Genomic DNA, 14,785 nt, shown 5'->3' with positions numbered 1-14,785 from the left:
TGTCTCTTTCAGATTAAAATGTCACAACAAATGTACTAAAGAGGCACCTGCTTGTAGAATATCCTTCCTTCCCAGTAAGTAATCTTGTGCACATTCTGAGCTTTCCAGTGTAATTGATGGTGTGGTAAGAAGAGGTCTGATTAAAGCCTTTTTTCTCTCTTCTCCAACCTGTATTTCAGTAACAAAAATAAGAAGAACAGAATCTGTCCCTTCTGATATCAATAATCCAGTGGACAGACCAACAGAACCACAGTTTGGAACTCTTCCCAAAGCACTAACTAAAAAGGTATGTGGTGACTGAGTCTTGTGCCTGTAGGTCACTGAGGAGCTACAGTAAGGAGAGGCAGCAGCAGCATCTTGCACCCTGAGCTTTCTCTTTCACAGAAGACTTTGATCTGTGACATTTTCTCTGTAAAACATGGGCTGTGCACAGCTCTAGGTGACTACTCAGAAAAGCTGTTGTGATCAAGGCCAGGGACAGCTTTCCTTCCTCTCTTCAGTAAACACTGAGGGGAATTCTTTCTTGCTTTTGATTGTTTCACAAGTGACTTTCCTTGCTTTGCAGGAGCATGCACCAGCAATAAATCATCTGGACTCTAGCAGTAATCCCTCTTCTACAACCTCATCCACACCATCTTCTCCAGCACCTTTCCAGTCTTCCAACCCTCCCAGTGCAACACCTCCCCCAAACCCATCTCCTATGGGCCAGAGGGACGGCCGATTTAACTTCCCAGGTAAGCTGCTCTTTTCCAGGAGACCTCTGCCAGGACCAGAAAGGCCTCTGTGCAAGCAGAGGCTGACCAAGGCTTGAGAGGTAGTTGCAGGTTTCTGAACACATGGCTGTGTCATAAGCAAGGTGTGAAGGTGTGTCTTGTCACCTCATAAAAGAAAATGGTCTGGTTTTAAGTGGTATCAACAAGACCCTTTGCAGGAGTCAGATTACAGAGAATAAGTGTTAGTTCCTTTGCTCTGGAACTGAAGTCCCTGCTGCTCAGTAGCTGCTGCCTCCAGCCCTCAGCCTCCCTGTGTCTGGCATCACACCTTTGATCTGGGAGTGCAGGTTTTAGCCCACTCAAAGGAGCAGAAGCAGAGCCAGTTTGGTACTAGGACATTACTGCAACTACTTTGTGTTAGGATGTACTGCTCAAATTCACTGAAACAAAACTGCTTGTGGATGGCTCCTGAGCTTCAGCTTCTGCAGGTGCATCTCTGAAAAGCTGAGACACAGCACATGGGAGCTGCAGCCTTTTGTGGGGCTGCCCTTTAGCATGCCTGGGCTCTCTGTTTGCTTCTGCCCCATACAGGATGAATGTGTTGTTTTCCCACCAGACCCTTTGCTTGTCAGTAACACAGCTTTCATGGGATAGGTATCAGCTGTCATAGTCTCCTAAAAATGCATGTGCTGAAATGCCCTCCTCCAGCAGCCTGATGATCTACTAATCAGTTTCCCACCATGAGATGGGACTAATTCACTGAATGCTTTGGGGCCCTGACTGATCATCCTCTAACCTGTTTGTGTTTTTTTTTCTCCTGGTAATTTTTTTGCTGTTCTTGTTTTAAAAACCCCCAATTCTGTAAAAAGCTGCCTACTACATTCAGCACAGACAACAATTTATCTTCCCAGGTGAGTTGATTGTTTTAATTCTACTAACCAGCTTCTGCTGCCAAAAAGGAATTTGTTTGTAAACTTCTGCATGCTGCCCCAGGACAAAAATTCTGCTTAAACAAAGCAAAAAGGGTCTAAACCAATCCAAACTTCCTCTTATCTCAGTATATAACTCCTGCTCTCTGGGAGTGATGTGAGCTGTGTAGTAAGGTGGAACCATCAATATTTAGTTGTAAACCAGCAGCTTTCTATACACAGATTCTATACACAGACATGTTCTTCCTTTGAGCAGGCTGCTTTCTAGGGCTGTGTTCCTAGCTGCTGTCAGTGTCCCTGTCCAGGAACCCTGAGCTTGCCTGCATGGGCTGAGGCCCTTGCCTGTGGGCTTCCACCTTGGTGCAACACTACTCGTGTGGATTTGCACGTACAAACTTCTCTCAATCAGCTGCTCGTGGACCCTCAGAAAGTCTGTTGCAAAGTGAGAAGTGGTGATGTAGGATGCCAGGTACAGAGTATTTAGTCAGAATTTTGGAAGGATTTGCAACCCAAGCTGGATTTCCTGGGCAGAGGTGACACTGGACAAACCAGATGCATTTGGTACCTGCAGTAGAGACAAATTCAAGTGTCCCGTTTCTGAGGGGATTTCAGTGTTTCTGACTGTCCAGGGCGACTTGAAGGCGTGTGAGCAGTTCACAAGGGCTGATCTTGAAAGGCATGACAGACAAGTAGGTGAATGGGAAGAAGACAGGGCTTGGTCAATGTACAAGGGTGTAAGTGCCAGGAAAGATGAGCAGAGTGTTAAATGAACAGAAGCATAAAACCATATTGCCTGTGGTTCAGTTTTCCTCAGTACGAAGCAAACAGTCACTGTTGCAGTGTTAAAGCTTCCAGGTAGGACACTGAAGTGTAACATACATATCATAAATGTTTCTGCTTCCCCAGAAGTTCCCAGCCCTGCACAAGCAGCCCATCCTCCCGACACTGCCACAGACACTACGTGAGTATTGGCTTCTGCTCCTTCCTTTGCCTGGGGTTCCCCTGGGCAGCTGCCACCTGGCACCTCGTGCTAGGAGCTGTGGCACTGCCTATCCACTCCTGCCACTTCATCAGTGAAAGTCCCATCAAAGTCTCTGTCCCTCACTTGCTAAAATAAGCTTAGGAAGGCCTTCTCTGTGCAGTGGAGCAGTGATTGTATGTTTCTCTGTGACCTGCTCTAATGGCCTCGAGGTCTGGCCTCTGCCTGTGCCCGTCCCCGCGGCACCACACACCACAGCCCCTTCTCTCGCTCGGGTGGGTGTGCAGACATTGTTCTCACTGCAAACCTCTCTTCTCTCCTTAGTGCTGATCAACAGCCAGACACAGATGGAGTTGAATGTGAAGCAGAGGTAGGTTTTCTGGTTTGCCCTTCTGTCTGATCAGAAGTGCCTTGGTGATCGTGCAAGGGAGAAGCTGTGGCCCTGGATTTAGGAGCACAGGCTGTAACAGCAAAGGCTGTTAGCAGGGGCTTACATTTTGCATAGGGAAGGCTTTCCCTGCCTGGTCACGAGAGCCTGATGTTGGTAGTGCCTAAGCATGTGTCCAGTGTGTGGCAGGAGCACTGACAGGGGTTTCTGGAAGCCAACAGAGGTAGAATCTGTGATTTTGGCAGAAGTCACTGGATTTTGGATCAAGCTTCTTGCTTTTTGGAGCACTTCTCTCTAACAGGAGAATTTCAGTAATCACAACCCCCCTGTGCCCACGTGTATTTGAAGAGCAAGGAGCTTCTTGACCCTTCCTTTCAGAAGGGCCTGTAGCATTTTGCCTCCTACTGCAGGCAGGTGCCTGGATGTTAGTGCTAGTTTACAGATTTAACCCTGTGGGATAAAGCTTTTCTTGTCTTCACCTGGCTGCACTGACAGACAGACAGACAGACAGCTGCCTTTTTGTAGCCTTCTGGGGTGACTCAGCCCCGTGAGGTCTGTTTCTAGAGCTGTAACCAGACACTCACATGTCACCCCTGATGTGCCCTCCAAGCAGCCTTTGCTGCTGGCTGGAGGCTGTTTCTGCCTCTCAGATGAGACCCTCAGTATGAGTTTCCTTTCTCTTCTTGTGAACAGGTAGAAGAACTAGAGACTAATAAATCAGAACCTGAAGATGATGAGGATGAGGTGGAGGATTTGCCAAGCAGACGGCCGCACCTGCAGGGGATGATTTACCGCAAGCCCAGCCAGACCAGCGTCTACCTGCAGGAATGGGACATTCCCTTTGAACAGATCCAACTGGGGGACCCCATCGGCCAGGGACGGTGGGGGAAGGTTTACAAGGGGAAGTGGCACGGGGAGGTGGCCATCAGGCTGCTGGAGATAGATGGCAACAACCAGGATCACCTCAAGCTCTTTAAAAAGGAGGTGATGAACTACAGACAGACGCGGCATGAGAACGTGGTACTTTTCATGGGAGCATGCATGAACCCTCCTCATTTAGCAATCATTACCAGGTAAGGACAGAGCATCTTAGTGCTGCTCTTAATATACACACATTCTATAGGTAATTTTTAAATAGAGATAAACCTGTCACTGCAGTCAGGAGGGGGCAGACAGCAATGCAGTCGGTGTTGCCCAGAGGTTTGGATGCTGGGGATGTCTCCTGTTAGGGAACACAGAACAGCTTTTGGCTCCTTTCTTTTTAGTTTTGAATTCTCAAATAAGAAAATTCAAAAAGCTGAATAAAACCAAACAATCTGGAGCACACTGTTCCTGGGGCATCTGCTTCCAGATGGCTCCCACAGTGTCAGCAAGCCAGGGTGTGAGGCTGACAGTGCACCAGCTCTCTCCTCCTCGCTGTTCCCTCGAAGGACACTGGCTGATGAGGCAAAACTGTGCAGTTCTTCTCCCCTCTTCTGTTTCCATTATTTGAGATGAGGATCATTTAGCTGTTCTTTAGCTTTGGGATGCTCCATGCAGGCTGAATTTAAGCAAGGCCAAGGGCATACCATTCTTAGTCTGCCCAGGAGGCACTTGGTCATTTCTAATTGCCAGTTCCAGGAGACATTTCCTGCTGAAGTGCCCAGTAGCACCCGCAGCAGAAGCTGCAAATGCCTTCAGATGTCAGAGCAGGATAAGCACAATGGAGGCTCTGAGGAACACAGAAGCATTTGTTGCATATCCTTGAGCATGCTTTAACAATAGGTCTCCTGTACATGTGCACACCCACACAGATGGGAAGAAACTGGGTCCCTGAAGTTGTTCAAAATGCCATTTGTGAGCAGTGGGAGAGGGCTGAAATTCTGTCAGCATGATAAGAAAGCCAACTGAATGTCCAGCCTTGCATTCTTGTTTCCCTCCAGTATTTTAAAGACCTTTTCAAGGATTGTTGTTCCTCTTTCCTGTAGCTTCTGCAAAGGAAGGACACTTCACTCCTTTGTAAGGGACCCCAAGATCTCCCTGGATATTAACAAAACCAGGCAGATAGCACAGGAGATCATTAAGGTAAGGGGACCTTATGCTAAGGGAGAGATCTGAGCTCAGAGGCTGCACGGCTGAGGAGAGAAATACAGCCTTGGCTTGTCAGTGAGGGGCTGGGGAGAGAGGATTGGGATAAGGGAACAATGAAGAAGGGTAAGCAGGACAGGTCTCTGTCCCTGCCTCAGTTCAGCTGAATTCATGCACTGAGATGTTTTCTCCCAGCTTTGCCCAGTGGTTTCTGTGCTTGCTTCCAGTAGTTCTCAGCTGAAGCAGCATTTCTAAAGCTGATGTTTTCTGGCAGACACATCCTGTGAATTTAACGAGCAAACTTGTGTCAGTGCTTCATTGTTTTGACACATACAGACTTCTTCAGAACTGTGACCAGTTTCTTTCACCTAGGAGTGCCCTTCCTCAGCTCTGCTGTGCAGGGGCTGAGCACCAAGAGCTGCCTCCCTGCAGAGTTCCCTTGCACCTTTCCTGCACTTGTCAGGCAGCTGCTGTGTGTCCCTTTGCAATGAATCATTTGTGCTGAGTAGTGACGTGTGTCAGCAAGCAAAGTGTGCCTGGAGCTCCCGGCTTGGGACTAACGACATTTCCCTCTGCCTGTGTCTCACAGGGCATGGGGTACCTGCATGCCAAGGGCATTGTCCACAAGGACCTGAAATCCAAGAATGTTTTCTATGACAATGGGAAAGTTGTCATCACTGACTTTGGACTGTTTGGCATTTCTGGTGTGGTTCAGGAGGGAAGGTAAGTGAAGGAGCTTTCAACGTTTGATCCACTGCTAGAGGAGCGGTAATGGTCAGACAGGGAAACATTCTGGTGTGTTACAGGGGAAAGGGAGGGTGTTAGTACACACACACAGTTCTGGAACACATTTGGTTTTGGTGGGTTTTTAGTAGAGTTGTTTCTCCAGCTCCTGTAGCACATGGCTACAAGTTATGAATGGAGTAAGAGACAGGACAAAGAAACCTGACAGGTAATGTCAGCCAAAGCAGGTGAGTAAAGTCAGGGCATCAGGTGAAGCACAGCCCTGTTCCAGATGCTGCTGTGTGGCTGAAGCAGCAGTGTGTCAGTGCCTCTTCTTTCTTTTGAACTCAGGAGGGAGAATGAATTGAAGCTGCCTCACGACTGGTTGTGCTACCTGGCCCCTGAGATTGTTCGTGAGATGGCCCCTGGGAAAGATGAAGACAAGCTGCCTTTCTCCAAAGCTGCAGATATCTATGCCTTTGGGTAAGAGGGGAACACCAGAGAGTACCAGGGAGCTTGCTAAATGGGATTTGTTACAGAGCTGAGCCCTGTGAGCCCGTGGTCCTCTCCTCACAGGCTCAGGGTGAGCATTTCCCTCACCTGCTACCAAAGCCACGGTGGGAGGTGTGTGGGGTGGCAGGGGTTTGCTGCACAGCCTTGGGCACCTTCCAGAGCTTATCTGAAGAACCTGGAGCAGTGTCAGGGTTTTGTATCTTTCTCTTAAAAGCAGGCCAAGGCTTGATTTGTGTGCTGGTGTTGCAGGACTGTCTGGTATGAGCTCCAAGCAAGAGAATGGCCTTTCAAGAACCAGCCTGCAGAGGCACTCATCTGGCAGATTGGCAGCGGCGAAGGAGTGAGACAAGTTCTTGCAACTGTTAGTTTGGGGAAGGAAGTCAATGTAAGTAGCTTCAGCTGCAGGAATCCTCCCCTAGAGCTATTTATCAGCAAAAGAGGGAGCTGCTTAAAGAAGAGGTTTCTTGCATTTGTTTTACTCATGTTGTAACGTACAAGATAAAGGGCAGGAGAGAGAACAGACTAGAATGGGACAGCCTCACCCTCTCCCATCCTGTCATGCAGCACTGGACACACACTGGTACAGAGGATGCTGTCTGATTAGAAGTGCCCAAGACCTCTGTAAACAGTGTCTCTGGGCTTGCCCAGGCCCCAGTGCTCACTCAGTTCCTGGGGCTGTGGCCTGAGGGGAGATAACGAGCCACAATTCCCTTTGCAGGAGATCCTGTCTGCGTGCTGGTCGTTCGAGGTGAGCGAGAGACCCAGCTTCACTGTCCTCATGGACATGCTGGAGAAACTGCCAAAGCTCAACCGTCGGCTCTCCCACCCAGGGCATTTCTGGAAGTCTGCTGAGTGAGTATTTGCTGCTGTTAAGGAAGTTTCTGCTGCTCAGAATTCGCTTATTGATCATTCTGGGCTTTACCTGCCTTCCTGGGGCTGCCAGACCTGTGATGTGAGTGACAGTGTGCTCTTCTGCTCTTCTAGTTACTAGGACACAACACAGTTAAGCTTGATGCTTCAGACAGCTCATTTCCTACTGTAACACGTTCACCTCCCTCCTGCAGGAGATTACTTATCCAGCTGATGTTTGGTTTCAGAGTGTCTACCAGCAGGATTGGAAAGGGCCCACATTGGCCCCAAAGCAGCTGGAATTTCCCCTATAATGGCTGGTACTGAGGAAGGGAATGACCAGAGAATGTGTCACCTGTGTCCCAAAAATGGACAGTTCAGTTTCAAGGGAAGAGCCCTAAGTTTGTAGCCTTTCTCTAGAAAAAATGCCCCTTCCTCCTCCTTTAGAGCAGGCCCACTTTCCACAGGCAGCTGAAGGAATGCAGGTAGTTAGTCTTGACTCAGAATAATTGGCTTCTGGGGGGAAAACCCAAGAGGTGGTAATTGTGTGTCAGGTGGTTCAGTGAAGCAACACCCCCAGCCCCCAGCAGCTCTCAGGAACACCTTCCCAGCTTCTCTCAGGCACAAGGTGAGGTTTGGGTGACCTCAGTGTTTTCAAGGTCAGTGGGAGATCAGACATGTTTGTGACCAGTGCCCATTTACCACCTACTTTGCTCAGTGTTGATTTGCATCTGCTGAATCTCTAATACTTCTTTTCTCCTTGTTTGATGTCTAATCTGCCTCCTTCTGTCCCACAACCCTGCACCACCTTCCTGCAATACCTTATCAGACTAACCAACTGTCTGCTCTCATGGGGACTGTGCTGGCCTTTTGTGCTTTGAGAGGTGTGGTTTGGTTCAAAATGTCCACATCTGTCTCTCGCACAATTTCCCTGACATGGGCCCTGGCTCCCTGACACGTGGTGATGTCTGACAGCTCTCCATGCAGCTCCAAGGCTGTGGCCTCACTTCTATACAAAGGGACAGTACTACTCAGCAAAGAGTGAATGCTTCCTGCCTGCTCCCTGGTGAGCAGAGCCCTCTGGTCCATTTGCCTCACACTACACAAGTGTGAGTGTCTCACAGCACAAGAAAGGCTGAGGGGCCTTGCACGGGCCGGGGCTGCTGGCATCCACAGGGACTGCGGGTGGGAGGTCAGGGGTCTGCACCCTCAGCCCCCTCAGAGCTGTGGCAGCAGCCCTGCAGCCCCTGGGAGGGCAGCTGAAATCCATTCTAAAAAGTGAGTTTTAAAAACAGAAGTTTAAATGAGAAACCAACCATATCTGAGCTGAGAGCTGCCCCTGATTGCTGCTTGTCTGTCCTTCAGTCTCAACTGAAGAGGGACAATTCCTCCCCCTCCTCTGGCCCAGAGCACACCAAAGCCCCTTCCCAGGCAGAGCCTGCCTTGGCCAGGTCTGTACCTGGCTACCCCAAGCAGGAGCATTTCCATTATCTGTTCCTTCAAGTCATCCAGCTTCACTGGTGATACTTCCTCCTGTATTTTTTAAGCTCACCCTCCCTTGCCCTTGGGGATGATGGTGTGTTTAAGCTGGGTTGTGTTACAAACACAGCAATTCTTTTGCCAGGACATTTGCCTGGTGCAGCAGTGCCCTGTGGTAACGTTTTTTCCTTTCTACAGAAACACACTGCACTCCAGCACCGGGCTCACTCCAGCACCGGGCTCACTCCAGCACCGGGCTCACTCCAGCACCGGGCTCACTCCAGCACCGGGCTCACTCCAGCACCGGGCTCACTCCAGCACCGGGCTCGTGTCACACGTCCATGCCCTTGTTTCCCTGTATACAGATGCACTTGTGTTGGATCATTAACTGATGCCTGGTTTGACATGGTCAGCTCCCCGAGCAGACAGCACAGAGCTGGGGCTGTGCTCTCACTCCTGTGCAGTCACACTCACTTTGTCCTTAAACAGCAGCTTGGGAAGGAACCTGAAGCCACGCTCCGTGGATGGGCAGGGAGTGCAGGGGAATGCTCCATTCCACAGCAATTCACCAACTGATTATTTTGGATTAGTGTTTCCACAGGGAGTTACTCTTCAGCAGCTTGAACTACAGGCTGATGTCTTGTGTAGCAGCTCCTCTAATTATTTTTGGCTGGGTAGCTGGCCTGACACCCCTCTGCACCCCACAAGTGGCTCCTGTCGATTTGCATCCATTACGGCTTTGTGTCTGCTCCGAGCAGTTAATAGGGGAGAAGTACTTCAAGTGTCAGTATTAATTATCAGCATTGACAGCTGAATTAGTGCTCATTGAAGTGGAAGTGCAGGCAGCCCTGCTGTCCATGCCCTGCACAGTGCTGTGTGCTCATCACGTGTGGGAGCCAGAGACCTGCTCAGCTGCCAGAGCCACGGCGCACGGCCGGGGCCCCTCTGAGGAACGCTGCTCTGCCCCCGGCTTTGTTCTGGTGGGAGCTTTAGAACACGTACTTCTCAAGGGCTTGCTTCAAGTAACTGAAAACTAACTCTCACGGTGTCTTTCTCCCTTCCCTCCCGTATTTCTTTGTAGGTTGTAGCTACTGGTGCAATAACGGGCTCCACCTTGCATGCTTCCATGTGTTGTATCCTAACGGCAACTGGGACAATCACCTTCCATTAAAACGCAAAACCAAACCACGAAATTAACCCATGGACATAATCAACACTCTGCCCAAGTTCTCCTTTCCTGCCTTTTCCGCTTGGTGTGGGCTGTTAGCTTGAATAACTCCTGTCTGCAAGAAGTTCCTGTCTAACAACGCGGCCGTCTTTCCCTTCCGAAGCGTGTCGGCAGCTGCCAGCTCCTGGAAGGGAGCTGCTCCCTGACTAACCAGCTGCCGGCCCCGGCCAGACCGGGGTCCTGCCCCCTGGGGGGGGTTCCCCTGCTGGTGTGGCTGTCCTGGGGCAGAGGGCTCCCAGGCACAGCCCGGGGTTCCACCCGCAGCCTTAGTGCCAGGCGGTGGCTGCGTGACCGAGGCTAACGGGACGCTCTCACAGGCACAGCCGCCCACGCAGCTCTCCAGCCGCTGCAAACCACTGGCTTACGGGTGCTGGGGCTCCCTGGGGTCCGTTTTGGCAGAGGCTGGATGACGCTGGGACCGTTCTCCAGTGGAAGGAAGGACGGTCCTTGCTCTGCTTGGAGCAGATGCGGTCCCTTAGCCTGCCGGGGCCTGGGCTACAAGTGGTGTCCAGAACTAGCCCCCATGGGATTAGCCACAGTGCTGTGGGAAGGAGGAGGAAAAGCAAGAGTGGCCCTTTGGCTCCTCCTCTCCCTGCACGAGCAGTGCTCTGGATTCCAGCATTTGCTTCTGTTTACATGCCCTGTTCAGCGTGAGGGGCTTTGCAGGGCCGTAGGGAGCAGGAAACACGTGCCTTCGTACACAAGGTCATTGTTGTGTTCTTTACCCGGTCATGGGCTGAAAAAATACCTTGTTTCAGAGGAGGGAGGATAGGGACAGAGGAGAACACGCCCCAAGGCCTGGGGAGGTTTCTGGTGTGTTCAGTGAGGACAAAAGCCCCACATGCTCCCCGTCTGCAGGCGCTGCCTGAGCAGGGAGCAGCTTCCCCTCCTCTGCTGACAGCACACGGGCGAGGGACAGGACACCTCTATGCACTTGCTACAGGCTGTGAAGGAGTGAGGGAGCTGGGGTTTCTCCTGGTGGGGTTTTTAACATATCTTGTCAAAACATCCCTCTCTCTTGAGACAGAAAATCCTGTAAGTCAGTTTTTCCTTCCCTTCTACTTGAAGGAACCCAAGTGCCCACTGAAAACAAGCGTCAGGCTTCTGCCCACCCCAAGTCCTTGTGAAGACCTCCCATTTCTCCAACTGGAGGCAGTTTGCCTGTATGTGTAACTGGTGAGGGTGGCATGAAGAAGCTCATGTGTTTGCTGTTTACTTAAGCCTCCCTTCTGGGTGCTCTGAAGCTGGGCGAGGTCAGAGTCTCACCCCGTGTGGTTCCTTTTGTAGGACTGTAGCTGTGCGAGCAAGAACACCAATAACTCTGTCCCCTCCCCTTTCCCTCCCCACTCTTTCCAGCATTAACAGTAGCAAAGTTGTCCTGCGTTTTGAAAGATTTGGCTTGGGAATCCTGGAACCAAGTAATCAAAAGATCTAGCATGGTGTGTCACTGTGGTAACCTTGTCCTGCTTCCACAAAGCATCAGCCACCTCCCCTGAGGCCGCCCAGCAGAGCCGCCAGTGGCCGCGTCTCCCTGCAAAGTCTGGATCCTGCCTGAGCACCAGCAGCTCTCCAAGAATGTTTACATGATACTTTTGTGTGGACTATATTTTTTTAAACATAATAAAGAGTGAATCAAGTTTAACTACAGCCATTCTCACACAGCACTAAGAAACAGAAGAGCTATTTCTAGTTCCCTCTCGTCTCTGAGGTCAGCGGGAGCCGTCTTCTGCCTTCAAAGCGTTTGGTTTCCCCGAGAGGTGGAAGTGGCTTGTTTCAGAATGGCACCTGGTACAGGGGGCTGGAGATGCAGGTTGCATTTTCCTTTCGTTAAGGTAAAGACTCATCTGTTGCAGTGGGGTTTGCCCAGAGCAATCACCCAGTTCAGCGGGGCGGGTCCAAGCGACGCGTTACCTTGACATAAGCTACAAAGCTGCCTCTGCTGGGCGAGTTTCCCATCACAGGGGCTGTGTCTCCATTAAAGACTCAAGTGCTCTTGTACACAGAGCTCACAGCAAAGGCTGCTTGTTCCCATACAATCCCCGAGGAAGCTCAAGAGGGGCTGACCTTTGCAGAAACAACGCCAGGGTTTGTTACAGTTCTGCACACAGGGGCCACATCCTTTGTTTGAAGTTTTAGGCACAACAGGTTCCAGTCCCCTAAACGAGCAGCACTCCTGGAAATACAGCACTGACCAGCCAGCCCTGACTCACTGCCTCATCACCATTTCACACGTGGAAGGAAAAGACCTTTTCCAGAGCTGCAGGGAGAGGCCAGAGAAGGGAAACGCCATCCCTCAGGAGTGCTTCAAAGGTGGCCGTGATGCACAGAGCTCGGTACGAGGCTCGGAGTCACCCCCCAGTGCTGGGGGTCTTACAGCCAGTCACACTCAATTGCTGTTTGTTCTTAAGGGTTTAGGACTAAAGCAATGGTTTGGGGAAAATAACGATGGCAATCTTGCAAGCAGGACAGTGGTGTCAGGGGCTAGAGGCCTGACAGCCCAACAGCTCAGACTTGCTCCAAAGGTTAAAATTCAGACACCTGCCCACACTCTGGTCCCTCCAGGGCGTGGAGGTGGGTGCTGAAGGATGCCCCATAGCAGAGAGCTGCCCCCCTTGCAAACGAGCTGTGAGCTGCATTAGCAAAGGCTCCTTGTGCTCCCCCTTCATTTCCTCTGCCTTCTGCCAGGGCCAGGAGGACCCTTCTCATACCCTGAACATTCAGTTCCTTCTGACCCTGGGTACTTCATTTTGTTGAGATGGTTCATTAGAGCTCCCTGGCAGTCACCCCATGTCACCTCTCTAGCAGCGCTAGTACATCACCCCCACACCATCATCACCAGGGTCTGACACAAGGAGCTCTGGAGCCCCCTGCACAGCCAGCACAGGGACCAGCACTCAGTCTGGCTCCTTGCAGGTGGATGACTCTTGTAGAAAACTTCAGTGGCAAAAAACCATCCCGAGTCCTGTGGAGCATCAGAGAGTTTCCCTCCTGCTCTGTGCAAGTCTTATGTTCTCCTACAAATACCTTGATACAGTGGCTTTTAAAATGTGTCTCAGATACAGAAGAAAAGCTGGGTTTGGTGGTAGCCAGGCATGGCACTGTGGTACTCCCTGACCTCCTTCCTCATCCCACCTCTGCAAAGCAAATAAATCCCCTCCAGCTGCACTGTGTGTTTCACCTACACCCTTCGGGTCTCTTCAGGACTCGCTACTGTTTGTTCTCACACAGTAGCTTTTGTGTCAGCAGTTTTAAGCAGAAGTTGTTTATCCCAGCAAGTGCTGCTTAACTAACACAGCCCAGCACCAGCCCAAAGCAGGGGAAGGTGCTGCCCCTCGGCTGAAGGCTTCCCTGTGCCTCGTGCCTGGGAGAGGAGCCGGAGCTGCTGCAGGTCACACGCTGCCCCGTGGCCTGTGTGAACAGCAGCTCTGGGGGCTCTGTGCTGTTTGTTTCTGCCTCTGTGTGCATAAAACCTGTCCCAAGTGCTGGGACACCCCAAACTTCCCTGTGGGAACCAGTGGCCCAGGTGGCAAATAGTCAGGGTTTGCTGCCTCTTCAGCAGCACTGCTGTGTGAATGGGGCAGGGAAAGCAATGCGTCCTCAAATCTTGAGTGGCCAGGAGAAGGGCAGCCAGCACTCATTAAACAACATCATTAACAAAACCCCAACCACTTGTCCTTCCTCTGGCTGCCCTCGGTGCAGTTCAAACACTGCAGACTCTGCCCCCTGGCTGCGTGGCTGCCGCTGCTCTGAGGCTTCCTGCCCGTGCCCACGGGGACACGGTCCTGGGCACAAGACGGGATTCAAAACCTGCCTTGACTCGTGAGATTTGGGATTCTGCTTCAACCTGACCGTGTTTTTACGTTTGACACCCCTCAATTGCTCATGAAAGCAAACCCCAGCCTCCTGGAGCCAGTGTACAGAGGATCATTTGTGTTGTGGCCAGCTGGTGGGAGGCAGGGAGCGACGGCACGGCAGAGAGCAGAGCTCTGTCCCCTCCCCACGCTGCAGCCCCAGCGCCAGGCCTTGGGGTGCTCCTGGTCCTGGCCATCCCCTCGTGTGCTGGTGCAGGGCCTGGGCCCTGGGGAGCTGTAAATGTGAAGGTGGCTGCACACTGCTGCAGCAGCCACACCTCAGTAGTGAATGTACATGAGTCTGTAATCCGGTGATGGACATTTTTCTTTTCCAATGTGATGTAAACTTTGTACAGTACAGATTTTTTTTTATATTTTCTATCAACTGAGTGTCTTCCAGAATTGCTATGGAATTAATTCAAACCGTTAGTATTAACACCAGGTTCTGTGTGAGTTTATGCAACCAACAAAGAAGCACCCAATGGAAAAACGAGTGCACTCTGTGCTAATGGGATTCTGGATATGTAGGAACCTATTCAGTGAATAAACCTTTGCTCTGGATAAAGCAACTGTGACAGAATTGTGGTTTGACCTTTTCCCCCATCTCCTTGTAGCCAAATTAAGCCACGAGCAGATCTCCAGGGAGACTCCTGACAGGCAGCGGTGCTGGGGGACACAGTGCCAGGGACACGGGGCTGCAGAGGCTCCCTCCCAGAGGAGCTTGCTCTAAGTAGTTTAACTCAGGAATTCAAAGCAATATAGTTCAAAGACCAGAAAGCAAGGGAGGTGCTTAGGAAGAGAGAGAAGTGGATGGACAAAGTCAATTATCCTATCACGACAGAGGTCACCAGCTCAATCATCACTTGTGCCCTCTCCCCCCGCCCTTCCCTCGCCGAGGGAAGCAGCCAAAAGAGACTCCCCATCCTTTCCCTTCCCCTGACAGACACGCAGCATGGATCAGACAGGTCAGCTCTGGGGAGCAGATGAGCAGAGTGGGACCCTGGCAATGGGCAAAGGCAGCCCCAGTGCACAGCACAGCCGAGCACAGAGCCGAGATCTCACCACA

The 14,785-nt window shown here is 51.2% G+C and overlaps 1 protein-coding gene across 2 annotated transcripts in view; it reads left to right on the top strand.

Annotated features, from left to right (window-relative positions):
• KSR1 (kinase suppressor of ras 1) overlaps positions 1–14,284 on the top strand; it is a 62,821-nt gene extending 48,537 nt beyond the window's left edge. The window contains exons 8-20 of one of the 2 annotated variants that reach the window (XM_062012210.1): positions 13–74; positions 180–286; positions 566–734; positions 1,583–1,624; positions 2,549–2,603; positions 2,946–2,995; positions 3,707–4,082; positions 4,977–5,073; positions 5,666–5,799; positions 6,151–6,282; positions 6,562–6,697; positions 7,031–7,164; positions 11,225–14,284. In XM_062012210.1, the coding sequence (XP_061868194.1) occupies positions 13–74; positions 180–286; positions 566–734; positions 1,583–1,624; positions 2,549–2,603; positions 2,946–2,995; positions 3,707–4,082; positions 4,977–5,073; positions 5,666–5,799; positions 6,151–6,282; positions 6,562–6,697; positions 7,031–7,164; positions 11,225–11,303 (1,573 nt within the window). In that variant the 3' untranslated portion in view covers positions 11,304–14,284. The remainder of the gene's footprint in view (positions 1–12; positions 75–179; positions 287–565; positions 735–1,582; positions 1,625–2,548; positions 2,604–2,945; positions 2,996–3,706; positions 4,083–4,976; positions 5,074–5,665; positions 5,800–6,150; positions 6,283–6,561; positions 6,698–7,030; positions 7,165–11,224) is intronic. The other variant, XM_062012209.1, reaches the window with a different exon arrangement.
• The last annotated feature ends 501 nt before the right edge of the window (positions 14,285–14,785 follow it).

The sequence above is a fragment of the Colius striatus genome, chromosome 20 (assembly GCF_028858725.1).
Source record: "Colius striatus isolate bColStr4 chromosome 20, bColStr4.1.hap1, whole genome shotgun sequence".
Classification (NCBI taxonomy): domain Eukaryota; kingdom Metazoa; phylum Chordata; class Aves; order Coliiformes; family Coliidae; genus Colius; species Colius striatus.
This window is presented reverse-complemented; position numbering and strand designations above follow the sequence as displayed.